Source organism: Cyprinodon variegatus, unplaced genomic scaffold, assembly GCF_000732505.1.
Source record: "Cyprinodon variegatus isolate N-32 unplaced genomic scaffold, C_variegatus-1.0 Scaffold52, whole genome shotgun sequence".
Taxonomy (NCBI): Eukaryota; Metazoa; Chordata; class Actinopteri; order Cyprinodontiformes; family Cyprinodontidae; genus Cyprinodon; species Cyprinodon variegatus.
The window spans coordinates 650,392-677,374 of record NW_015150505.1 but is presented as its reverse complement, the minus strand read 5'-3'; the positions used below and the strand labels follow the sequence as shown (position 1 = coordinate 677,374).

Below are 26,983 nucleotides of genomic sequence, written 5' to 3'. Positions count from 1 at the left end.
CCCGTTGTTTTTCAAACCATGTCTATGCCTATTTGCCAACGCTCAGACCAATGAGCGCAACTGACTGTGACGTAGTAAGTGCGACAGAAAGCTGGTATAGTATAAAGTATAATATTCTTGTCTCAAATGGTCTTAAAACGTGCTTTTATTGAACAACAGCAACAGAAAAGAGAACTTTTAACTTTCAATGGAGTGCTCCATTGAAAGCTGCTGCTGTTGCCATCTTCCTTGTTGTGCTTTCCTTTTGTTGTGATTGGCCCACCAGTTCTAGGGCCTGGGGCATTGATCGAGGCTAGAACACTCGCAGGCAAAAATTATTTTGACCGCTGGCGGGTGATGCTAGTTTACTAGGCTAACTCATAGGTTGTTAATTGTGATTTTCAGTCTATACCTGGTTGACGTTTCAAGATTTTAAAATTCTCAGGTGATTTTTAAAACCAAACAAACACAAAAACACACGAAAATAAAAAATATATATAAATAGGCTGTAGCTTTAACAGATTTCTCTCAGGAAAGTCTTGTGAAAACTCTTGAGATCCGATGTGGTTTCAGAATATATCATGGCCAACAAGAAGCAATGAGAGAGTTTGTCGACTGATTTAACAAAGAAAAAGTGTTAAAAAAAAATGAAAAGCAGTTTGTTAAAGCAACACAGTGTAACTTCCTAAACAACTATTAGCTTCGATTTATATTTAAGGTTTTTCAGGTCAATATTTAGCACATTGTGAGTCTCAACACTCGATGCAGGCTGCTCTTTTTAAAAACTCACCTATGTAATAGAAGAGAGTCAGATTCATCCGTGAATGAGCCATGTGACCCAGAGCGCTACTTTACAGCAGTCTGAGCTCATCTTAAACACAAGAACCAACTTTTTTTTTTTTGTATAAAGCAACAAACAGATGTGACCCTAACCTGATCAGACACATTTTTGCTTTTCTGATATTTAATCTAGAGGATTAAATGTTTCCTTGGATCTAACAGGAACTCCCTGACTTCTCAATCTGCTGCTCCAGATTGGCCCGTTATCAGATTTCAAAACACCAGGGGAAAACACCTGCCGCTCACCCTTTCCTTTTAAAAAGTGTAGTGTGGGACTGAGCAACAAATCTGAGATCAGATCTAAAAGAATCGACTCTATTGAGTCGAATCTTGAAATTTTAATCCATACTAAGCCCTACTGCAGTGTCACTAGTTGCTTTTAGCGGCACCAAACCCGGAAGTTACAGGTCTAGTGCCCCTAGTGGCCGAAAGAGGAGTGAGGACGGCATGAATTGAGGCTCTACTTGCAAAACATTTTGTTGTGCGTCTTTCTACGGAAAACACTGAGATTCGCTGCACGTCACTTTCAGTGTAACTGGAGTCGAGGCGTGGTAGAAATTAACTTAATAAATGATCAATTTTGAGGGGTAATTAAAAAAAAATACATTAAACAAGGGCAGAAACAATTAATGGAATTAATCGATTATTGAAATAATCGTCAAATACATTAGTATCGATTAATCGTTAAATGGAGTATAGATGCTATAAAACATGCCTTTAGTTGAAAGAGCAACCAATCCTTGAGCAGCAATTATACCAAAATTGTAAAAAGATAGACATTTTTGATTCAAGATAAAAAAAGAGCTATTTCGTCTGTCAAAATCCTACATCCAGACCTCCTGAAGAGGAAAAGTTAAGTTTCACCCGATTTAATTTCGTAAAAAGGTTATCTTTAAGGAACCTTTTGCCATTGGATTATTAAACAATTAATCGATAAAAAATTATTGACAGATGAATCGACTTGCTAAATAATCATTAGTTGCAGCCCTACATTAAACATTCTTAATTCCTTTAAATCGAAAATATTAACATTTTAAAAGAGTTTGTCTTGTGATTTAAAGGATATTTTAGTTCCAGTCATCGCAATATACTTTACTGCAGATGACTTTTCTTTTTTCAACTGACAAAAAGACTGGACATGGGGTGTGTGCGAAAACTAGTTTATGTCAAGTTGAAATCCAAGGGAAACTCAAATGATTTTAGGGGAAAGAAAAGAAAAAAAAGGTTTTGGTCTATATCTTTTCCAGAGGTGCCAATGGATGTTAACCTGACTCCGCCAGATGGATTTGCTCTGCATATCCATCTGGAAACCTTCCGTTGAAGTAATTTTGGGAAGGGGCGAAAATACTGGTTAGCTGATTGGCCTATGTTGGTGATAGACGGGCCAAATAAACCAATCAGATCAAAGAAGCATATGACGTAATAACAGAGCGACGACGAAAACACAACCACAAGCCATGCTACTCTTGCCGAAACCAGTCGGGAGAAGAGCAAAACATCCTTTCCTCTGAGAAAAGCCTCCAGAGCAGTGTTTTGCTCTTCTTTCAGTGAAGAAATACTCTGTAATTCCGATAAAACTTGCTCGATAGCCACGCTAACGCTAGTTTCATCGGCTGAAGCCGCCATGTTCTTTAGACTGAACTGTCGCGCTTCTTGTTGCGTCACACCTCAACCCGCCTCAAAGCCAACGCTGATTGGACGTTCGTTTGGTGAACTGCTCCAAATTTTCTTTCACGGAGAGTCTCCAGACTGATCTGCGAGTGAAACCTTGAAAGCTCGCGAGATCAGGATGGTCTCACGAGGCTAAATGGATGTGGCCGCCAATCCAAATACTCAGCAATTGCTGAATATTGTTTCAGCCCTAATTAACATTACATTATTTCTACCTGCAGAAGTGAACTGATGGGCAGAGGTTGGTGGCATGGCTCTGGATAGAGTAAAAAGCAAGGAGTTTGGGACAAAACAGCAACATGTGAGGAAAAAGTTGTGGTATGAAGTTGGAGAAAACAGTGTAAGCATAAACTTTGGTTCTATACTTTGGTAATTCGGACAGAGACTCTATTCGCCTTTTTTCAGCCTGAAGCTTAATGGTCCAGGTATGCATTGTCCATGCGTTCATTCGTCACTAAGCCATGCTAATTCAGCAATTCAGAGGACACAATTAACATATAATATGACAGTAAACATTTAAACTGTTACTATGATTAAAAAATAATGAATGTCTGTTTCCATGCTAATCACCCCTAAATGATTTGGCCTCCCTCCTTCAACCACAGTAAAAAAGAAGTTATAGAATTATTATAAAACCATTAGGAAAAGAGTCTCTGAAGAAACTGTTCCCAGAAACAGATGGAAACTAAACTTTGGCTCAACAAGCCATTTAGAAACTTGGAGGTTATGACAGAGCTGCTCTGTGTGCAGGAACCACCAAGTGGGACTCGAAGAGTTCAACGGATCAAACACGGAGCCACAACTTTATTTCTGGCCCCCGGAGCATGGATTCGTTTCTAACACCCTGGTGGGATAAAAATACTGCAAGTGTGTTGAGCTGAAATTGTGAAAAATTTGGTTTATTATGCGGAAAATCTTTTCCAATGTGTCGCAAATCATTAAAAAATATAAAACATCAGCTTACATTCCACAGAAAAACAATATAAATGGGTATTAGATGTTCAAATCAACAAGAATAAATACAATGGCGTAACAACACAACAATAGGCCCGAAAGCAACATCATCTGGGTGGGCCCCATATGAAGTACATCACTCTGGAAGTCCAAATCATAGTGTAAAAAAATAAAATACCCAAATACATCATTCTTTTAAGATCTTTAATGCGGTTTGAAACATATTATATGAGCGTATTTTTTATACCAACCGTCTGATAAACTAAACACGGTTATTAACACAGTAATTAAAAGTACCACTGTCTGCTTTGCTATTGGTGTGGTATTTAAACGGCTCACTATCATGTTGTAATATGGCATCTGTTGGGGTATAAATACGATCCAGTCAGTCATATTAAAATCAGGTGGTTTTAAGAGGAAATTTTTGCACCATTACGTATGCAATCAGACGTCATAGTCAAAAATTGCGAAGGGGGCCCACCAGGTGTCAGTGACGGGGCCCCTAAGAGGTCAGGGGCCGTAAGCAACTGCAGTCTCTGCTTACTGATAGTTAAGCCATTAAATAAATACATTTAAAAAAAAGTTAAGCTTTGGCATCAGTCAGATAGGGGTTGATCTCAAGAGAATTTGAGTAAAAACACATTAATAAGGAAAACCTACGTAAAACACAACATGACCTGAGTGAAATCTGATCAGCACAATTATGTGATGTTAGAGCCTTAAAACTTTTATTTTTTTAAAAGACAAGTTTTATCCCACATAAAGGTTTTACAACCAAATAAAAAAAAATTGGAAAAACTGAAATTTTATCCTAAAATTAAGATGGGTTTAAATATTTTAAAAGGCAAAGCAATATGTATAATATAGTTGTTTTTTTATTAGTGTAAAATGATTGCAAAGCATTCATTGCATAGAAAGCAACAGATCAAGCTGCAGATCTGTGCTGAAATCTGCTGACATGCTGTCTAGATTTTTTTCAGGAGAGTCTCAAGAATATATTTTAAAGAAAATGGATTGTTTGATTTAGTAATAGTTCATAGATGATATGTTTTCTAAGAGCAAACGGCTGCTTGCTGCGGCGCCTTGATTGAGAGCCATTCCAGCCATGATAGCAGCAGGGCCAGGCTTTCACTGCGGCGGCAGACAAAACACCAACACAGCCAGGCTAAACAACAAGCCTCATCATCTTTATTTTTTATCCTCTGCTCTCTAAAATGTTCCCATGAAACAGTCTTGTAGTAAAACCAGGATGTTGTAAAAAATTTTGTTGGGGGAAAAAAAAGGGAAGAAATGTAAAAGGTGCATCTAATTTCTCCTCCAAAGTTTTGAATTAAAGGGGGGCGTGTGACTCTTTTCTCCAAGAAACTACAAGCTTCACTGAAAACTATTTTCTCTGCGAACATTTCCAGCGCCCCCGAAATGTTCTCCCAAGGCCTAAATATGATGCAGGAAAATAAAGGTCGGTGGGAAGACAAATGTGTATATTCCAGGTTAGTTTTTTCTTCCACTGGAAGTCCCTCTAAAAAAGTGCGTTTATTTCCCTTTAAATGTGGGAAATTATGGTGACAGGCGCGGGTCTTTGCGAACCGTTTCGAAGCAAAGAGCGCCATACGTGCGGAGTCCGTGTTGAAAGCGAGCAGCTCGGTGTGTAGCGCCCCAGCAGCACGGCCTGGACCCACACCAGGCCACGGAGCACCGGGGACACGGACCGGCCGCGGAGACACGGCTCGCTTCTTACCTGCTGGGTTTATCTTATGGCGCTGAGCGGGTATAAAAGGTGGGGGAATGTTCCGGACAACGGCGGCGGTGCTTTCCGTCCTTCAGAAGTGATTGTGTGCTTTTCTCGCTAGCATTAAGCTAGCAGCAGCGAAGCGCAGCACCACTTCCGCGTTTGCCTTTCAGAATAAAAGTCTGGGTAAATAAGAAGAGCTGTCACAAGCATACTATTGGCAAATGTTATTTCTGTGCAAAATATGAAACAATAGAACATATTATACTGGAATGTCATAAATATGAAAGCGAGACGAGATATATACGGAAAAGGATTAGGGCCAATGACAAAAATAAAAAAAAGTTAACTGATTTTTAAATTTTATTTCAGTTTAATATGGAAAAAAGTCAGAATTCTGATTTTAATCCCAGAATTCTGACTTTAATCTCAGCATTCTGACATTTTTTCTCAGAATTCTGACTTTTTCTGATATTAAACTGAAATAAAGTTAAAAGATCAGTTAACATTTCTTTATTTTTGTCATTGGCCCTAATCCTCTGCTGTAGAATTCTGAGAACAAAGGTCAGAATTCTCAGAAAAAAAATTAGAATTCGGAGAAAAAAAAAATCAGAATTCTGACCTTTTCCCGTATTAAACTGAATTTAATTTTAAAATCAGTTAAATTCTTTTTCTTTTTTTCAGTGGACCTAATCATCTTCCATAGATATGAGGAGAGAGTTTTAATGTATTAAGGAAAAGATAAATTTATTAGATATTTTGAGGAAGAATTTGGGGAGTAAACATACAAATAGTTATTCGATTTTTTTAAGAGAACTAAATTATTCCATAGAATTTGATTTTAGAGAGGATGAATGTGTCTATGATATAGATGGGTCGAAAACGAAGTTCTGTATAAGTATGTATAAGAATTTATATATATGTTTATTAGTAGATAGTCCATCATGAACCACACTTATACCAGTAAGTGGCGGTATGCTACTAAATGTTTGTTGCCAGCTGCCAATATATCCAACAACAATAAGAAGAGGAAAATCTCTCACAAATATCTCATTCTGGAAAACAACAGTTTGGAGGATATTCGTTTAAGCTGTTTGACATATTAATATTATATTATATTTCTATTAATATTATACAGTATTTAATATAATATTTTTCAGGTCAGGACAAATATTAAAAAAAGTGAAAACAAAAGTATGTTTAAAAGTTCATCTTCAGCTTCCTTAGGTTATTTGGTCTGGTAGGGCTTCAAGTCTCACAACCAATGCATAAAGCTACAAATAAACAGCAGGTATAATAATAATTTGTTGAGAGAAAGGGAAGGTATAATTACAGAGATAATCTAAATTTCAAAACCTTACATTCTCAAGCAAACATGAACAAAAAATGTGCATTTCAATAAATGTTGTGAAAGTATGTAGTAAACTGTTAAATTAAAGGGATGTCCAAACATGAGACTGTTTAGAAAAAGGTTCAAACTGGTTTACCTTCAAAAGAAATTCGATGGAAGAAGGGCAGAGAGCATCAATGGGTTCACTTAGTCATTGAAGTTGGGTATACTCATATTTATCTTATTGGCTATCAGTAATAATTATAAATGAAGATGCATGTGTGTTTGTTTATATGTACTTAAACTTATTTGCTCACGCAATGTATTTTTGTAGCAGCATAGTTTAGTAAGCAAAATAGGAAAATTGGAATATTGCTGGTTGTGTCGAATATATAAAGGTGAAGGGATGTAATTAAATATGTTTTACTACATATCCTTTTTTGGACATAATCACCAAACTATGCTTATAACAATTACATATGTCATTATAATATCTCCATGTTAGATTTTCCATATATAATATACCAGTCAAGTTCGTGTTTACATCACACCTTTATCTTTCATTTGCGTCTTTTCACTTTCATTGTTTCCATTCTACACATCAGCATAGATTTTTATCCAACTGACACATTTCCAAATTAAATAATATGCTAAACTTTGCAGTAAGGCAGCTGGATTTTAAACGTTTACAAAGAAAATCCATCTGTAAAGTATATGCATGCTTGTGTAAGACATTCAAAAGCTTGTATGGCAAGTAAGGAGCATACAGAATTTGAAAAAGCCAGTCTGAGTTGAGATGCCAGGTAAGTGGGAAACTAACCTCCCCTAAAAACTGGATGCCAGTTTGTGCTGCATTGTGATTCTGCACAATTTATTTACGCAGTTTGCAGGGAATATTTTCTACTCAAAGGGACACAATGCTTTCAGCAAGCAACAAAAACCTACAAAGTTTATTTTGGAAATGGCAATTTTGAAATAGAGTGTCGATTAATAAAGTTTTTTGTTTGTTTTTTTAGTTTTAACTGTACTAGTGCGTCGTTTTTCTGACAGTAGGCTGGCAGGAAAGGGGATGAGAGGGGGAGAGACATGCAGCAAAGGACCACAGGTCGGATTCAAACCTGGGTCGGCCGCGTCAAGGACTAAGGCCTCCATACATGGGTCGTACGCACTAACCTCTGCACCACCTGCATGATCAATAAAGTATATTTGAAATGAATCAAATGACCTTGAGTCTTCACTGTGTCAACTTTCAGTCAAAATTAAAATGTTCTCTCTTGCTTCATCATGTCAAACACAGACCTTTTTCTTCAGACTAAATAAAGCAAGTGTTTGAGATTTCCGTGTCCACTTTTGTTGATTCATTTATTTTTTTACTCATGTAAATATTAAATATTTAATGAAATTCAGCTTCCAATCTTTAAAAGCAGAAAAGGAGGCATATCTTTCAAGAATAAGTCTCCTGTCGTGTGGAACAAGCACATCTCTGTCCTAGAGGCAGTCAAACTTTCATTTTATTAGGAGGCTTAAAGTTAAAATGCTTGTTGTGAAATATATAAATACATGGTATTAAATCTCAATTACTTAGCTTACAAGTCAGAACTTATTTCTTGCATCATCTAAAGTCAATATTATCTAATGCAACTTTCAGCTCACTGAAACCATTTTTTACAGTTACCATTTTTGTCATGTAAAGAAATTCAAGAAATTACTTCTTTGTCATTCAAATTTTAAAATTTTGCTTGCTGCCACTTACTCTTCTTGGCCTCTTTTTCTGACACCGTCATCCAACAATTTGAACCTTTCCTGCATCTATGATTTCCTCATTATGACCTTTATTGGTGTGTCGGTTTGCTGTCGGTTTGCTGAAACTGGAGCAGCCTACATGCTTTGGCTCCATATGTGGGAATCCTCTCTGTTGTTTAAACTGACAGGACTGCTGCTCCGTCCTCGCTTCCTGTCAGTCAAGCAGTTGCAGCAGCTTGTTAGTTTCCCACCAGTCTCTTTCTGCTGCACATGTAGCATTTTTCTGAGGTGGTTATATTAATGTTCTCTAACTGTATAAAAACCTGCATACCAACAATCTTAATTTTTATACATAGTATGAGACTAGATATTCAGTTATATCAACTTGTTTTCTGTTTATATGTGCAAAATCTCTAAATATCAAGATTTGTTTTGGTGTGTTCATTCCATTAGACTTATTTGAGCAATAGATATATGAACAGTTTAATGAGGGGTAGATTCCAAGCTTCCATCAAAGAATATATCTGATTGCTTATGTCGTTAACTTTGCCACAGAGATTATCAAAACAAAAATATTCCTTCTTAATAGATAACTTAATATGTTTTATAAACCAGGGATTGTGAGATTCTTTCAACATGTCGATTTTTCGCAATATAAATTGAGGTTCAGGCAGGAGAGCTTTGTTTATTTCACATTAAATAATAAAATAGAAATTTCTTCCCACAAATTTGAAGCCTCAAGGCTGTTTGCATACAACTTGTTGACCAAACAGCTGTGAAATGTTTGCAATAAAAAGAACATTAAATCACAGCCCCATGGGTTTCTTTTGCGTGGAGTGTTTCTAAGCATAATGATGAAGATTTTGCCAAAATCAAAGAATGCTAAAGAAAATGCAAAAAGCACACAGGTGGTGTGTTTTTTATCAGCCATCATATCTCTTAAATCAGTCCCGTGATGAAGTAGTTTTAGATTTAGCTTTATTTGCACATGCAAAAATATATTTAAAAAAAATAGTATACAGTTAAAACTGTGCAGGAAAGTTCTTCTAAAGGGTCTTCTAAGGCACCACTCCTAAAACATAACAGTAGATGGAGACAACAGAAGACAAGTTGGTATATAAAATGCATTTAATAAATACTTTATGTAAAATTTGTGATAAGCATTACATTTAGCTGTTTATTAAAAGAAATAAAATCAGTCATGGATTCAATTGGTTACAGAAGAGGATTAGGGCTACTGGAAAAAATGTTTAAAGTTTTTACAGATATTGAATTTTATTTGAGTTTAATATGGAAAAAAGTCAGACTTCTGAATCTAATCTTAGAATTCTGACTTTTTTTTCCCCATATTAAACGCAAATAAAATAAAAAATCTGTTTAATTTTTTTAATCATATTTTTAGTTCTTTGTACTTAAAATCATAAAGTTTTTTTTGAACATGAATTAAATATCATTAACCATTCTGAAATATTAAATAACTCTTCATTTTTTCCTCTTATCAGGCAATCTAGATTAGAATGTGAAATGAAAAGACAGGTATTGTCTGCAAAGATAATAGGCAGTGCATTTTTACAAACATTTCATCATTGATATAGATTAAAAATAAAAGAGATCCCAAAATTGAGCCCTGAGGAACCACACAAGCTATTTCTGCTCTAGTAGAAATTTGATTATTCATGGAAATAATAATGTTGTCCTTCATGGAGATTGCTATGCAACCATTTTAAAACATTTTTAGATTTTGCTAAAATGATTTTAGGATTAACTGTGTCAAATGCTTTAGATAATTAAAAAAATACCAAGAGAGTATTTTTTATCATCTAAATCTTTTGCAGCCTTATCAATAAATAAACTCTAAATGGTTTAGGTCTTTGTCTTTAATATGGGGACCCAGGTTTAAACTTCCTGTAGCGATTCCTCCATATGGGAGCAGCTAGAAGTCTATAAATGAACCCTTCATGCAAACTACAGGTGGACATTCCAGGTCCTGAAATTAAAAGGCCAGTACAGAGCTTAGTTCATGCCAAGGCCTAAGGAGTGTCCAAAATTGTCTAATTGGTAAGAGCTCTATTCAAAACTTTGAAAAAAGGTTGAAAAAGGAAACTTGATACCTATCTGCCACTTAGGACCTATAAGGATTCCCAAAATCCTTTGCAGCACAGAACACAAAGGCACAACCCGCCTCACAGAACTGAACAAAAAAACATTTCTTCCTGTGAGCGCTTCATCTTTTTGCTAGATTTGTACAGCTTTTTTTTTTTATTACTTTTTTTCCACAAAGGTTGTAGTCTGAATTTGACAACCAACATCCATGTGAGTTTCCTTCAGGCTTTGAGGTCTGTAAATCTGAAAGCTTTCCAGATTCGGCACAGCAGTTCCTTTCTTACCTTCGATAGTGTTCTTACTGTTGACCCCATGAAAAGTAGCGAGAAAGAGCTAGGAGCTAAAATTTTCTGTATGATTTGCATCAGCAAGGAGCTAAAAGGAATCCTGCAATCCTTTGCATGACATCATGCATTAGCAAAGCCCACCTAATGGAAATGAACGAAAAAGCTCTGAAAAGAAGAAATCACACATTAGTATTGTTTACAGTGACATTATTGCATTACCTATTGACCCTAGCTCATCTTCCTACACCTTGCAGAAATCAACCATAATAACACTATTGTGAAACAGAAAAATAGTATGGACTGCTGTGCTGATTTGAGACAGCCTTAAGCCTTTTAGATGTCAGTACGCAAAGAAAACCTACATGGATGATTCTATTCAAATCTGGAGCAACTGTCTTCAAAAAAAGAAGCACAAAAATTGGAGTTACACAACTGTAGCATTCAGCTGAAACTCTCAATTACACAAACCAAACTACATGTAGGGGTGCACATTTACATGTTCGATTCACAGTACAATGAAGCAATAAATGTAACAGTCAATAGCATTAATGGACACTCTATTCCCTTTAGATGTTTTCGTTTAATTCCATCAGGTGAGCAGTACTTGGAGGTGAGCTGTACTTGAATGTGGGATTCCTTATAGCTCTTTAGCTTTCTAGTATACCCCTTTCCCACTAGCCAAAAAAAAACAGTTTAAACCCAGGAAAAATCCACTTTTAGTGGCAATGGGAACGGCTCACTGACCCATGTCGACCCCAGTCAAACAACCCGGCAAGTGACATGGGTTATAATCGCGTTCAAACGGCCCGGACTTCTATCAGATGAGCATACCCCATCAAACCAGCATACCCATAGTCTATACACATGCGCAAGACATTAGTTTTGAACGAAAAATAGACTTTAAACTACCTCAATGGGTGGGTATCCCTTTAGTCACCTACAAAAAAAAAAAATATTTAAGGTGATATCGCCATACACTTAAAAAAAACACCAAAAAGAAAGTAATTAAATTGTTTGACTAAAGGGATAAACGTCCGTTGAGGTAGTTTAAAGTTTATTTTTTATACAAAACTAAAGGGATAAACTAAACGGATAAACGGGTATTGACTATGTAGGTAGGCTGATCTAACAGGGTATGCTCATCTGACAGAACACTGGCTGTGATCGGCATACAGTCAGAACATCTGTCAACCCGCTAATTTATGTGATTCCATAGAGCGCGTCATCAACACACCAGGCCAGTAGCGTCTGATCTAACAAGCTAAAATGACTCTGTTTCCATTTGATAAACAGCAGAACTGGTGAAAGGGATCTGGATGGAAACATTAAATCACACTGAATATGCCATGGCTCCCTACCATGTTGCTCTCCATTGTTTACTTTCCTGATTTCTGTCGCACTGGTTACATCATCAACACCCCAGCATGATGGCATGAATAGAAAAGCAGCAGCTAGGGGACAGAAGCCACGCAGCTTGCTAGTGGGGGATCAGACACAGATTTTTTTGCCAATGGGAAGGGAGCCAAATCCTTTTATTGGCAGGTCGACCCACGTTTAAAACCCATGTTAATTTCAGTGGAAGGCCATATAAAGAACATATGATAGGAAGCATACAGCCTCCTTTTCCTACCTCCTTCCTTACTGCTAGTACTATTTGGACAGCACTAATAATGCCAATTGCTGACACGTATGGCTAAAGAGTCCTCACCAATGAGACCATTTCGGTCACAGTAAAGGACTTTTCAGCAAAATGAAGGTAAACTAGGTGGGTTTTTTTACTATCCAGACCTGGGTTATTGACCTGAGCAAATAAATAAACAGATACATATTTTTCATATCATGTTTTAATTTGGGCCTATTTTTTTCAATTTGCATATCTGCCACGTGTTATTAATAAATGCTTAGTTTTTGTATTTTATTTTAGTGTTTTTCATTTATTTACTCTTCATATGTGATACAGAACCATGGATGTAAGCTAAATTGTTTTAAAATTCTTTACATTTATTTCCCTCAAATTTTTTTGTGTGTTTTATTATTGTTACCCACCATGTTTAACAAACAACAAAATGCTTTTTGTTGATTTTCGTTGATAGTTTCAATTGATTTTCCAGATGTTTGCGTACTTTTATAACTACTTTTTGCATTTTTTATTCGTATTTAACAGCCACAGGTCTTATGACTTTTTTTCTGTTTTCCTTTTTTAAAGAGAGAAATCAGGTGCGTTTAATTTCCTTAGCAGGACAGTCCGTCAGAGCGGATTTTTACGGAAGTCTGTGATCTCCTATCCTCTCAGAAAGGACACGTGAGCAGTGAAAGAGGCGCACCCGCAGTAAGGAGGGCGTGTCTTTGAGTTATGCCGCCGCCGTGCTGATTGGCTGAAACCGGTGGACGTCACTGTGTACAGAACAAGCAGCACGCAACAAACCCGCCCAGTGTCCCTGGGATGAGAGAGGACGGCTGTTTGAGTAGAGAAAGAACAGGGAAATGAAGTTGTCAGACAGGCTAGCCCAGCAGCTCTCTCCCTTCAGCTCGGCCCCTTTCAACTTCTGAAGGCAGGTTTAGATGACAAAATCACCGCTATGACCGTCAGTTAGCAAATGTCACTCAGCTACGGGGCTATCGATAACGTTACCCACCGAGAAGAGAAGCGTAACAGTAAAGAAAGTGGAGACAACTTGCTATCCCGCTAACTCTCCTCCAGCAAGTCGACTGCGTTTCGGTTTCAGGACGACACCTCATTTGGTAAGTTTTAGTAGCTTAAACTTTACATGTCTTGTTTCTATGCGACGTTTCTACAGAACTTGTCACTAGTTAGGCCATTTCCAGATGCTGCTATCCAGCTCAGAAGCTAGCTGTACTTTTCTGATACAGCATAATGTAACGTTGACGTTTTAATGTCGTTTTTACCCTAACATCCTCCCTGACGTCGCTTTGAAAGTTAGCGTTTTTTTACTAGCATAGCCTGTCACTTACTTTTTTTAAACATATAAAGAAACCACTCGAATCGACGTAGCAAAGTTTAGCATTTTTTTTTTACTGTTTTTATATTTTCAATAATTACATTTATCCATGGGCGGATTATTATACAACAGATTCCATGGGCTCAAAGGTGCTCAAACTCCCCCCTTAATCCCCCCCAGGAATGCTACAAGCACACAGCATATTATCAATTATGTTTAATGCTCGTGCATCTTTCCTTTTAAACAAGTAATTTATATTTTTACATTACTTTTCAGGTATTTCGTTTATTTTATTGTACTGCTTTACCTTTTCAGCATTTTTAGTTTCACTTTTCTGGATATAACCAAAGGTGCCTTTTTTTATTTTTTTTATTCAGGCATCTCAGTGGTCACCACTTATAATCTTTCAGCCACATTAACCCTTTAAAGGAAACTCAGTAAAATACTTTGACAATCAAAATTTCAAGCCAATAGTTTGATTGGAATCCAGGACAAGACTTTGTTACTTTTGTGACATTAAAAAAATATGGATATTTTGATAGCAAAAATTAATTTCAATGTAATAACAAGAAACACCAACTTGTCTGAATATATTAAGAAAAATAACAAAAGTACCTCTATAGGAAATTCATGAAAAACACAGTGAGAGTGAAAGAAACAGTTTTTTTTTTTTTTGCTACAACATAACTTTAGAGGCATTAATGCTGATACTGGCTCTTATATTTTTTTTAGATTATAAACCTAAATATAATTGTTAACTAGGCTTATTAACATTTTAAGTTTTACTTTTTAACCTTTCAATTAGCTTTTTACCTTTTTTCTTCATTTGTTAACTTTTTTCAAACTAAATCTACAGTTAATTAATCTAATTTGTAACTTGCCCTATAAAGGGTTAAATCCAAAGGTCATACTAGCATTTTGATTTACATTATGCTTTTGTAATATTTAGAGGTAATTATTTTTAACCAGAAGATAATGAAGAAAAATAAATTTTGTTATATATGACCATAGGTAAGTTAATAGCCGCTGCAACAAGGTGAGGCTTAGTCTCTTCTGTTTAATTCATAATCATTAAAGCGTATTAAACATGAAGGGCTAACCAGCAGATTTGTAGGGGTGTAAAATGCCCCCCTGGAGCCGTCTATATGGGACATTTTGTTCCAAACATTTGTAAGTTCCTTCCAGCGCAGGAATCTGTTTGTACCTGCTTTGATCACCAAGTCTTTAAAGTAATATTTTGTCATCTTCTTTTAATTTACTGTAAGGAAATCCAGTCTTTTGACTTTAAAAGATTAGCAGGTAGTGTAGATGTGTGGGTTAGTTTTGCTGAATCAAATGGTAATCTGTTTAAAACAGGGCATTTAAACAGGGTCCAACTAAAACTCTCTAGAAAATAACATGCATTTAAATAAAATTCAATGTTCAACTCATGCATTTTTTTAGAGGGATTTGCCTCCACAAATTCTTTTTACAACAGTTCACTACCAAACAAACTAGTTCTTGTTGATTTTAAGGGTTGATTTCTAAAGGTTTAAAACATAAGGCAGCTGGAGCGATTATGGCAACCAGTGTTTACAAAATCAAACTGGTAATGACTGGACTTGGCTGTGTGCATCAACTGTATTGCACCTCAGCTTGTATGCTGATAATGTGTCTCATAGAAAAAGCCAGTTTTAAGCATTTTAATCTGTTTTCTGTACTTTCTGTTGATTTATTTTGTAATTTATTGGATTGATTGTCGTGTTTAAATTTGTGCGTGCATTTCAGCCTGTTGTTTTTTCCAAGTTTTTACAAATATATGCTACAAAGGTATTACAGTCCCCCCTCTCAGATAGTATATGAAGAAATGTGCTTGTAGCTGCAGCTGTACATCCCAGCGATTGCACAGCCATTTTTCTGAAACGTGCACATATTCACACCAGGGATGCACTATTAAGAAAACATTCGGGCTATTATTGATATCTGGAATTATTGAGGCTATGTGGCTGATATTGAGCAATAGCTCCTGCATTGCATTACAACCAGTATCAGATGGCTAAGCAGTACCTCATACTCACTCTCCCCTCCTTTCAAAACACAAACATCAACAACATGAGCATTAGTTTAATAACATTGTCTGGCTGATTTAATCTGCATATCTAATTAAAAAGTTCTATTTTCTGCAGTGATTTTTGGATTGCACCGCCTGTCTGCAGTCATGCCTTTTCCGTTCGGGAAGTCTCAGAAGAATCCAGCTGAAATAGTAAGGACTTTGAAGGACAATGTTGCACACATGGAGAAGTTGGATGCTGCAGACAGCAAAAAGTGTGAAAAGGTTTGACACCATCTTTTTCCTTTTCCTCTCTAGCTCGTTAAAAATGAATCGTGGGTTGTAAGCTTACATTACAAGACCCAGTCAATCTTCTGCTTGTTTGGTTTCCATTACTAAGGTTGCAGAGGAGGTGTCCAAGAACCTTGCTTCGTTGAAGGAGGTGCTAAGTGGGACAGGGGACAAGGAACCTCAAACCGAAGCGGTGGCTCAACTCGCACAAGAATTATACAACACCAACCTCCTCATCGCACTCATCGCAAACCTGCAGAAGATTGATTTTGAGGTTAAATAAAAAAATATATATTTGTTCCTTTATTAAATTGATAAGTTGCAAAAGTTTAGGGATTATTTTGCAAAGAGCTGGATTAAGCAGAGTCTGTTTCTGCTTGCATCCAAATTCTGCGTGCTGATCTGTCTGAGTCATTATTTCACAGGGCAAAAAGGATGTGGTCCATTTGTTCAGCAACATTGTGAGACGTCAGATTGGCAGCCGCACACCCACTGTTGAATACATCTCCTCACACCCAGAAATCCTCTTCATGCTTCTGAAAGGGTCAGTTTATTTTTTCTTTTTTTTATTTACTCTTTACCGTGAACAGTTTGGGTCAAAAATCCATGTTTTAGCATAAGGATTCAAACCATCCAATGAAGCAGAAACCAGCTTCTGCTCTTCTATTTGGATTTTATTTAGTTTTTTACTAATTTCCTCAGCTATGCGTTCGGTTTGCACTTCCGTGCACCGTATGCGTTTCAACAACTCCCAGAAGAACAAGCAGGAACTTGCTGCGCTCACCTGTGGGTTTCACATGCTGATGGAGAGATAGCAGAGCACCAGTTTTACAGCTCTTAAAAAAAGCCCCACCGCTCTGCCTGCTGAAGAGAGTAAATTTCAGCTTTAGCTGCTCTGCGCTGGGGTCATCTCAGACTACCTTCAGCAGATCAAATACCATCTCATGCTGCTCTATGATGCATTTTTTATTTCATGGCCGTTTCCCTTGTTTTTGAACCTGAACTCTTCAAATGTCATGCTGACAAAGAAGACCTTTAACGTGTTTGTTGGGAGGAAGGCATGAAATGATGACATTTAATGCTCATGTGGTAAATTATTTCCCCTCTTATGTAGTTGCTGCAGTAAAGGATAAGGTGTCTGTTGGCCAGCTACCTGCAGGCTCAAAAATAAATACCTCACTGTGAAAGAAGCTGCGAATACAATTTTGTTGTCAGATTAGGAGCGTTTAAAGTGCTTTAGCAGCCGGTTATTTGTTTTATCTGCTTGTATAATTGGTTGGTGATTAATTCTGAGGCTGACATGTGTAGCTGCTTGAAGCTGTGCTGACATGTGTTAACCTGTGCAGATATGAGAGCCCAGAAGTGGCTCTGAACTGCGGCATTATGCTGAGGGAGTGTCTGCGTCACGAGCCGCTGGCTAGGACGGTGCTCTTCTCCGAGGATTTCTTCTGTTTCTTCGGTTATGTCGAGCTCTCCACCTTTGACATCGCCTCTGATGCCTTTGCCTCCTTTAAGGTTGGCTCTCTCTCTTCCAAAGTCCTGCACTCCAGCTAGATCATTCGTTGCTAATTTGTCTTTTTCCTCTCAGGATCTCCTCACTAGACACAAGATGATGTGTGCAGATTTCTTGGAGAACAATTATGACAGGGTGAGTTTATTCTAGTTTATCCGTTGCTCAAACATAACCTACCTTGTGCTTAAGAGGCGTTTTTTGTCCACCAGGTGTTCACTGAGTATGAGAAACTGCTTCATTCAGAGAACTATGTCACCAAAAGGCAGTCTTTGAAGGTATTTATACCTTTTAATCTTAGAATTTGTTGTTTTTTCAGCTTACTTTCTTGCAATGATGGATTTTCTTTTAACTGTTTGGCAGCTCTTAGGGGAACTCCTGCTGGACCGACACAACTTCACTGTCATGACTAATTACATCAGTCGGGCAGAGAATCTGAAGCTGATGATGAACCTTCTACGAGACAACAGCCGTAATATCCAGTTCGAAGCATTTCATGTCTTTAAGGTGAGTAGTAAAATATGTCCGAAGATCAGATTAGAATGAGATCATCTCAGTATAATTGCCTTTAATAAAAAAACAGTTTTTACACAAAAAATATCTACAGACTAGGGCTGCAAATCGAATAATCTTTCGATAATTTTTTTCGATGAATCGATTAATAATCGGTTAGCCAAAGGTTCCTTATAGAAGATTTTTTTTTTCGAAATCAAACCAGGTGAAACTAAAACTTTTCCACTCGAGGAGCTCTGGATAGAGCATATTGAGAGGATTACAATCTTGGTATAATTACTGCTCTAAGTGGGTCGCGCTCTCAGCTAAAGGCATGTTTTGGAGTCTATAGTTCAGTTAACAATTAATCGATTGCTAAATTAGTTGACGATCATTTAAATGATCGATTAATCCGATTAATTGTTTCAGCCTTACTATGGAGGCAATCTAAGTTACTTTTATTCAAACTCAAATGTAAGGAATTGGATGCAGGCTGCTTAAAATCTAACATGGTGTTCGAAAAATTTAAAACCCTTTTTGTATTTGCAGAAATAGAAATCAGCCTGTTTTCAACTGTGAAAAGGCCAGTGAGACATGCTGTGTTGTAACTATCATTTTTCACTTTTATTAACATTTGTTTCACGATACAGGAACCTCGTCTGTTTAGCTGATTGCAGACTCACCCAGAGCAGACAGCCTGACTAATTTACCATTACTGTCATCCCACTATACTTGTTTTACTCTAAAAAAGAACCAAAAAATGTCATGTTTACTGTGCTGTAATAATGGTTCCTTCTTACTCTATTACTATATAGCAGGTGTTTAGCAGGACCGGGGAAAATTTTAGAATCACAATTCCTAGTCCTGGGAATTCTCTATCGAATCAAAATTCTCAGAAATCCATTTTTAAAATGCGTTTAGATTCTGTGTTTTTGCTGCTCCTACTTGAGAGGGAATTAATTAGGAAATTATGAAAAGCGTCCAAAAGCAGCGGATCAGCTTACTCTAGCGCGGTGCAACAAGCTTCCTGCAAAGTCCCCAAGGGCTTCATCACAAAGGATTTAGGACTATAAGGCTCAGTTAAAGGAGAGGGCTTTAGGTTAACATGCTGGATCCGAGGTATGTTACACCTTCACTAAGCATCTTTAGTGATAAACATCCATCCATTTTCTGTCACGCTTATCCCAAGCAGGGTCATGAGGGGTGATGGAGCCCATTTCCAGCTGCTTAAGGGTGAGATGCGGGGTACGATATAAATAAAGAGGACTAATACAAAAGTAATTTCATGGTGTAGAGTTTGTCTGAAGTAATTTAGGGGTTTTCTATCCATCCATCAATTTTCCATCACGCTTATTTAACCCTAGTGGGGTAGCGAGGGTGCTGGTGCCTATCTCCAGCTGTCTACGGGCGAGAGGCGGGGTCCTCCATGGACAGGTCGCCAGTTCATCACAGAGCAATACAGAGACAAACAACCATTCACGCACACAATCACACCTAAGGTGAATTTACAGAAGCCGATTAAACTAACAGTCATGCTTTTGGGCTGTGGGGGGAAGGCAGAGTACCCGGAGAGAGCACACATGCACAGGGAGAACGTGCAAACTCCATCGAACCTGGAACCTTTTTGCCGCAATGCATCAGTGCCATCCACAGCCCTAGTGATAAACAAGGGCCTCAATTATGATCAGTCTTTATTCTGTTTAAATGTAAAGCTGATTCAATTTCTTTACTTTTTAGTTACATGTTAAACAGAATATCATTTTAAAAACCACTGAAATAGAACATTTTGTTTTTGAGTTGAAAATCTTTTCTGAATTGAATCGTTAATCAAAAAATCAATTTGAACCTCGAGAGAATGAGATTTGCGCATCTCATGTTTATTTATATAAATAACGTGTGTGTGTGTATATATATATATATATATATATTATATACAGTGTGTAATTACTCTGTCTCTATCTCAATACTTGAAATTCCTTATATTAAAGGGACCGTGTTTGACCTCTGACACAGATATTAGCTTATTTTGAAAATTATTAATTGATTTTTAGGGTCATTATAAAGCTGTTGTGCATATTATTGGTCCATGCTGGTTTTCCCAGAAGTGGAACCTTTGCGTTGATATCTAGCTTTTGTCGGGGGCTGATGTCTTTACTTGTTTTTAGACACTTTTTTTAGTAGATATGCACAATTATCAACATTAAAACATATCTGTATCCACCTAATAGGTGAAACGGGGATGACAAACAAACTGTTGTTTTTCCAGAAAGGAGGGGTTAGTCATGTGATGTTTTTCGGCCATGTGACAGTGATAGAAATCCAGCAGAGGATTGTGGGTGTTTAACTGAAGCAAAGAATCACTCTCAGCACTATGGTTTGTTTTTCAGTGCAGAGTTCCAGGCCATAATGTCTGTATTAATATCAGTTATTGATGCATCCCTGATGCATCACTAGTTTTTAACTGAGATGTCCAGGAGTGATGGAAGGACTCGGCTGTGTGGAGCAGAGGTGGACCTCTGCCTCCTGTTGCTCCTCTATAATCTCTTATAAATTCTTGTCCTGCTTAATAACGGCCCTTTTCCATTAGTATCACTTTGAGGTGTCATGGTATTGAATTATTATTATGTAGAGCGCTCACCTGGACGTCTTTGTTTTTTCTCCCCATAACTCTCTACATTCTACCATCTTATTCTCCAATTTTAAACATCAGATATGGGCTTTAATGCTAGCTAAAGTCTCCTTCGTAGTTTTCCTTTCTGCTGGAATTTTAAACTGATGCCCTGTACATTATAGAAGCTTTGTTTTCTCTACAGTCCTGAATAAAATGGTTAAACTGCATAATTAGTGTACAGTAAAGCCATGAAAAGCTCCACAAATTACTTAATGCTGGAGTGTGATGCACTGAAGCACAGATCAGTGCATCAGATGCATCTAAAAGTCACAGGAGGGCGGTCCTTGGCTTCTGGAATTTGAGACCACTACTCTTTTTTTTAGTGAACAGTCAGAGGTAGAAACAATAAATCGTCATTGTGGTTACAAAAGACTTTCCTTTTTTCAAACTTCATACACACTCAAAAACCACACCCTCCCACCCCAACTGGACCCAAAAATAACTACAATAATTGTGATTGTAATGAATAAAACACAAACAAAAAAAAGAACACTGCACCAAAAACTTCAGTTTTTGTTTGTTAAATGTAGGTAGGCAACAGAATAAACAAATTAAAACAGTAAGTGAATAGCTCGATCTGCATTCCAAGGTATTTGTGGCTAACAAAGTATACTTTTGTGTATGCTCAACTTTTTAATTAAAACCACAGAATCTTTCAATTTAATACAATGTTGGTGGAAGTTCTTGGAGGCCACTAAAGTATGATAGAAAGGGTTCCAAAGAGATTTAAATTTGTCTGAGAGCCTTATAGCAAATTTGTGCGACCACTAATCTAAGCATTAGGGTTGTCACGATACTAAACTTTTCAACTCGATACCGATACTAAGGAAAATATTCGATGCTTGATACCATTTTTGATACCACAAGGATAAAAACAAAGACTCCAAAATTCAACAGAAATATATTCATTAATAAATAAAATACAATAAATAAATACAATATACAATAAACAAAAATATTTCTCAGCGGCTGCACCTGTTACAAAAAAAAAGTCTGAAACTGAAAAGTGCACAGAATTATTCAATCTCACAGTGTTCAGAAAGTGCATTTTCCTCTATTCTGCACTTTAGATGAATGACTGTTTAGGTGCCACTGGTGGTAGCACTGTATCGATACTTTTAAAAACGAGTATTGTATCCGGATACAACGTTTCAGTATCAATACTTTTTTGAGTATCAATACTTTTTGACAACCCTACTAAGCATTAGTCCCAATCTATGGTGTGGAACTTTATCAAGCCGAGTTACCCACCTCTGCTGAATATATAATTGAAATCCCAGCCTGAATGCATGACAAATATAACATCTTACAAAAATATTGCATCTAAGATAGAGATCAAACAATGTTTTTTTTTCAAGGCCGATACAATTATTTTGACATCAGTTTAGCCAACCTCCGAAATGTGCTGCCATTTCTTTCTGCGCTAGTTTTTTTCGGCTGAAGTTGCTTTTTATTCCTCTATTAATATGATAGAATCAAACAGTAAGAACAACTGTTACACTAATCTCTATAAACAAAAACATTTATTAACCAATTAAATAATGGGGGCAGCGGCAATGCATGTGATTCACATGATCTTAGCGCATGGCTGCTGAATGCACGCATGTATTGCCCAATGCGATACATAAAAACACTACTATTGGCCGGTCGATGTATCGATCTCTAATGAGCAGTCCTGTAATTCACTAAATTGTACACATTCTGTACTTTGGATTATCATAAAATTCTTTGTTCCACCCACTGAAATCATTCATGGAAGCCACAGCTGCTGTATTTTTTGTAATTTCCTTTTTTTGTTTGTTTTCTTAAGGTATTTGTAGCAAACCCAAACAAGACCCAGCCAGTGCTCGACATCCTGCTGAAGAACCAGGCCAAGCTGGTGGACTTCCTGAGCCACTTCCAGACGGACAGGTCCGAAGACGAGCAGTTCTGCGACGAGAAAAACTATCTGATCAAGCAGATCCGAGACCTGAAGAGACCAACGGCACCCGAGGAGTCTTAAAACCTGAAGGAGGCGCTTGTTTCTCTCAGGCGGTACATGGTAGAGGTGTCTGAAGCTGCAGCGGGCTGAGTGAGTGGAAACTAAAGAAAAACACCAACATATTTAGATCTAGTTTTAGGTATAAAACATAGGAAAGATGTTCTGAATTTTCATTTTCTGGTATAGTGTGAATACGGTGAGGATTTTATTCAGCACCTGTGTGGGCCAAGAACTGTTATTTAAACCACAGTGCTTCTTATTTAGCGACAGTGGAATGCCTTTACTCTGCTTGTGTAATGTTGGACCTTAAACTGTTACTCCTTCATAGATTGTTGCTAAAATGTCCCAACATTTGCTCAGGCTCTAGAGATGTTCTCATAAAATAATTATCCTTAACTTGTGTATTATATAAAGATTGAAATACTGAGAGGTAAATATATTATTTTTCTAATGTAACCGCCACCTATAAATGCTCCGGTTTGCTTTATTATTTGCCTTATTGTATGTTTTCTCTCTGTCGGCGTGGGAGTTAAATGATCTTTAGAAATATGGCCCTAGCAGAGCAGCATGTGGCTCTTTATTGGCCAAGTCAGCAGCCAGGGCTTTGGTTGCTTTGTCTGGCAGCAGTCAGACGTGGAGCCAGCCGTGCTGCATGTGTCAATGCAGGAAGCACAAGTCAAACCAATGAGGAATCGATCAGGTCTGTTGGAGATTGATATTTTTTTTTTGTGGGTTTTTTTTTTTTTTGAGGTTGCGTTTGGCAACGCTTACAGTGACTGAAATAGAAACAAAGAATCAGATAATGCTGCAGGGTCGGAGCTAGACAATTGATCGGGCAGAAAGCACTCCATTCATGTCCACATGCAGAACACACACGGTCCTGATCTATTAAAACGGATCGCAGCCTTTTTTCATGCTATAGGTGCTTCTAATGATGCAGCCCCAAAATGTTTTCTGGTGATATTAACTTATAAGCATTAGGTCTGCTTCTTTCTCTGAACTCTGGACAGTTTTTCATTCTAGAAATGTCTTTAGAGATGCACTTTTTTCTAATTTCCTAAGTTACTCTGCTTGAATAAAATGTCAATAGAAATAAATCAATAAACATTCCCCAAATTGCAAGACATTCCTTTTTTTTTCTCAAAGATTATTTCAAATTGAGTATGGTCAGGGTTTAATTTGCTGTCATCTGTTATGCTACGTTCACACTGCAAGCATTAAGAGCAGCAAAAATGCATGTGTTGCTTCATTTTTGATGCTTGTAGTTTAGTTCTGATGCGCGGGTGAAGCAGCTTTGCTGCTCTGGCTGCGCCGTGGAAAAAGTGGGTTTGATGCACGTTAGGCAGAGCTACCCTATCCTATTTTTGCCTGTAACAATGGTGGCTATATGTGCTGTGATCAGTGGGTATAAAGTAGTTTTATGTTTTTAAGTGAGAAAGTCCAACTGAAAACTTCATCAGTGCAGTCAGTTCATCCAGATTACAATCCTGCCTTCAAATATTATTTCTGTTGGAGCCGCTCAGACCCCCACATACCGGCGGTGTGCTGTCAGTAAGAATCACGTTCAAGAGCAGCCTCTGGCCCAGTCGCCTCGTCGCGGTTTGCCGCGACGGCTGGAAGGCGGTTTACATGTACGTAATCGAAACTGCAGGCACTGGGATAATAAAAGTGAACAGGTTTTACTGGCAGATTTCGGCATTTTAAGTTAATTTGGTTAATAAACTGTTCCAGAGGACTGATCATAGTGTTCTGCATCATCAGTGCTGTGTCTGTCTCCCTGCAAGCTCCCAGATCAGCTTCTCTGATTGGTTGATGTGGCGCGTCGAGCAGCTAAAGTTCAATTTCTCCAACTCCGGCAGCTGCTGCGTTTGCAGCGCTTCACGCAGCAGAAGCTCATGACGCGCTGCTCCTGCTGCTTATGTTTTGCTGCACCCCGATGTACGTCAACCATTGACTTTGCATGTAAACTAGCTGCTCCTGCTGCCTCTACTGCTTTAGGTGTGAACGTAGCATTTGATCATTAAATCATCAAGCGGCCTCTCTCTGATCATTATTCATATTAGCAACAGAGGCGACATCACACTGTGAGACAGAGATGTTTGCAGTTTGAAGGTAACCTTTGAAACTTGTTAGCACAGCTAGCATTACTAACAGCTGTCCTGGAGTTCTATAGCAAATGAAAAAAAGAACTTGATCTTATATTTTTTAAAAGCCTTAAATAAATGGTGTTTTTTGACAGTTGGATAAAACAGATCCCTTCTGCAGTTATTCATTCAGCTCGCTGTTTCCTCCTGACGTCTAACTCATGTATCAGACTCAGCTACCAGCTAAAACACTCTTAAAGCTTCTGTTCTTTCTTCTGACTTGATTTCTAAACACCTCACTGGTACTAAAACAGCTACTTTAGATTCATCAACAACATCCACTGAAGCGTCGCAGTGTGACCTGGTAGTGCTCCTATGTGGTGCGTTCACTGTCAGAAAGAAAATAGGGAATTGAACTGTAGAACTGGACCAGTATAATATTTTTTTTTGTGCATCTCTAGTTATATTAGATTATTTAAATACGCTTTACTCTAATAGATCTGATGTCGGATGTCACCACAACCCTAAAAGTCAAACGAGGCGTATGCTGAGGTACAGGTTATAGAAACAAGCCTGAGTGTTTTTGTGCAGATTTGGTTCCAGTGCTGGATTTATTTTTGTGCATTACTGATTGTTTAAGAGTGATTTTTCTGAAAATGTTTTGTTTGTTTCTTAACATTCTCATGAAATAATTTTTAAAAAATTAAGGATTTCTAAAAGTCATCATTGTCAAACATATACCTCCCTGGATTTAAAAAAAATCCACCTTAGAAGGCAGAACATTATTGAGGACAGCATTTCACATGTGAACTGGGTGCTGCCTTGTTTTCGCTGTAAAAAAAAAAAAGGTGTTTTAATATCTTTGGTTGATGCATCATTTAATTTATAGTAAAGTTAATGTTACATTCCTGACATCTGATTATGCTCATAAGCCAAAGGCACAGAAACGGGGAGTGTTGTTTTGTAAAAGCACAAAGTGAAGCAGGAATAAAAAGCCAAATTGACATCCCAGGGAGCTTAAACTTTTAATCACCAACTGTGTTCAGGGTTACTTCAAATAGTTTCTAACAAAAGAGAAGTTAATTTCAAAGCCAGGTGATTTAACATGTATGTTAAACACATCTGTTTCTTTAGTTACTGATTATGTCGATCTGTTTTGTTGAGATTTGATTCCAAGCATGACATGCACTTTGAAATGTAGGCCATGTAGTTCACTGCCTTTTCCACCAGGGGGAGCTGTAGGTAACAGCTGGCAGCTTGTGAAACTTATAGAAACAGCATTTCAAGTTTCTGGAACCCTACCTCCTACACTGAGATCATACAGGATTATGTAAAAGTCTATTCTGTTCGTATTTTTCCATTTAATCTGAAATGTAGTTATTATTGGCTCTCGTTATTAACCAGTAAAGCTCTTTTTTTGAGGTCATGGACCAACACAATGCAAAATAAAAGTGCCTAAACGTCTTGCTTGGTAAATTATCAGACAGACTGGCTTATCCTTTGAAGTAATGTTCAAACAATTCAGAAGTTTTAATTGGGTTAGGTAAAATGAAAAAAGGATAAATCAGAAATTTTGACCGATCTCTGTTCCTCTACAGGATTTGGTTATTTGAAAGCAAACTATAACACATGGCTCGACTTTTACAAAATCCTGTAAGCCTCCAGCGATACTATGCACCCATTAAATTTAATTATTAAAGATCAACCCTATATATTTGTTGATCTTTAGTTTCTTGTTCTTGTGCTTAATTTTCTTCTTATTATTAATTTGCTACCTTCTCCTTTTTGCCTCTTACTCTTTCCACACTGGATGTTTTATTTACTGTGGGAGCAGAATGTGTGTAAATAACATTATGAAAGATAACTGAAGTGTGAACACATTTATGAAAATAAAATGTTTTGGCAAGTTGTGTTGTGTTGATTTCTTCATTAATCCCTCATGTCAAAAATCCCTCAAAATGAAAGAATCTGTGTTTAAAGAAGACATTGTGACATTTGTCCAACAAACCAGACAGAATTACAATGATGGCAGAAAAATTGAGCTATACTTTAAAGCTGACTTACGATTGTTGATATTTATCTTGATTTGGTTTATTTCTTCTCATAAAGTAATTCTAATAAAAGGCTCTTCTGAATGAAAGATTTGTCTAAAATGTGACAAAGCCTTATTTTTAACAAGCATCTGTAGATAAACATGGCAGACATAAACGTATAACTATAGTTCTATGCACACCAAAATGCCACAGTCACAATATTTCATTGGACTATGTTGGTATTAGTTTAAAATACGATCTAATGGATCTTAAACTATAGAAATATTTAGCATTTA

The 26,983-nt window shown here is 37.2% G+C and overlaps 2 protein-coding genes across 2 annotated transcripts in view; one reads left to right on the top strand and one right to left on the bottom strand.

The window, feature by feature from the left end:
- phf6 (PHD finger protein 6) overlaps positions 1-5,328 on the bottom strand; it is an 18,406-nt gene extending 13,078 nt beyond the window's left edge. The window contains exon 1 of the mRNA XM_015371032.1: positions 5,183-5,328. The gene's annotated coding sequence lies outside the window, so the exon portion shown is untranslated. The remainder of the gene's footprint in view (positions 1-5,182) is intronic.
- Positions 5,329-13,068: 7,740 nt separating this feature from the next.
- On the top strand, positions 13,069-26,204 carry LOC107082390 (calcium-binding protein 39-like). Its single transcript, XM_015371057.1, has 9 exons — positions 13,069-13,378; positions 15,762-15,910; positions 16,026-16,190; positions 16,342-16,460; positions 17,263-17,431; positions 17,505-17,564; positions 17,639-17,704; positions 17,790-17,933; positions 22,400-26,204. The coding sequence occupies exons 2-9, from the start codon at positions 15,794-15,796 to the stop codon at positions 22,589-22,591; spliced, it is 1,032 nt and encodes a 343-aa protein (XP_015226543.1). The 5' UTR covers positions 13,069-13,378; positions 15,762-15,793; the 3' UTR covers positions 22,592-26,204.
- Positions 26,205-26,983: the final 779 nt, after the last annotated feature.

Coding starts and splice junctions, on each gene's coding strand:
- LOC107082390 (XM_015371057.1), top strand. CDS start 15,794: ATGCCTTTTCCGTTCGGGAAGTCTCAGAAGAATCCAGCTGAAATAGTA. Junction 15,911..16,025: donor ACAGCAAAAAGTGTGAAAAG/GTTTGACACCAT, acceptor TCCATTACTAAG/GTTGCAGAGGAGGTGTCCAA. Junction 17,934..22,399: donor AAGCATTTCATGTCTTTAAG/GTGAGTAGTAAA, acceptor TGTTTTCTTAAG/GTATTTGTAGCAAACCCAAA.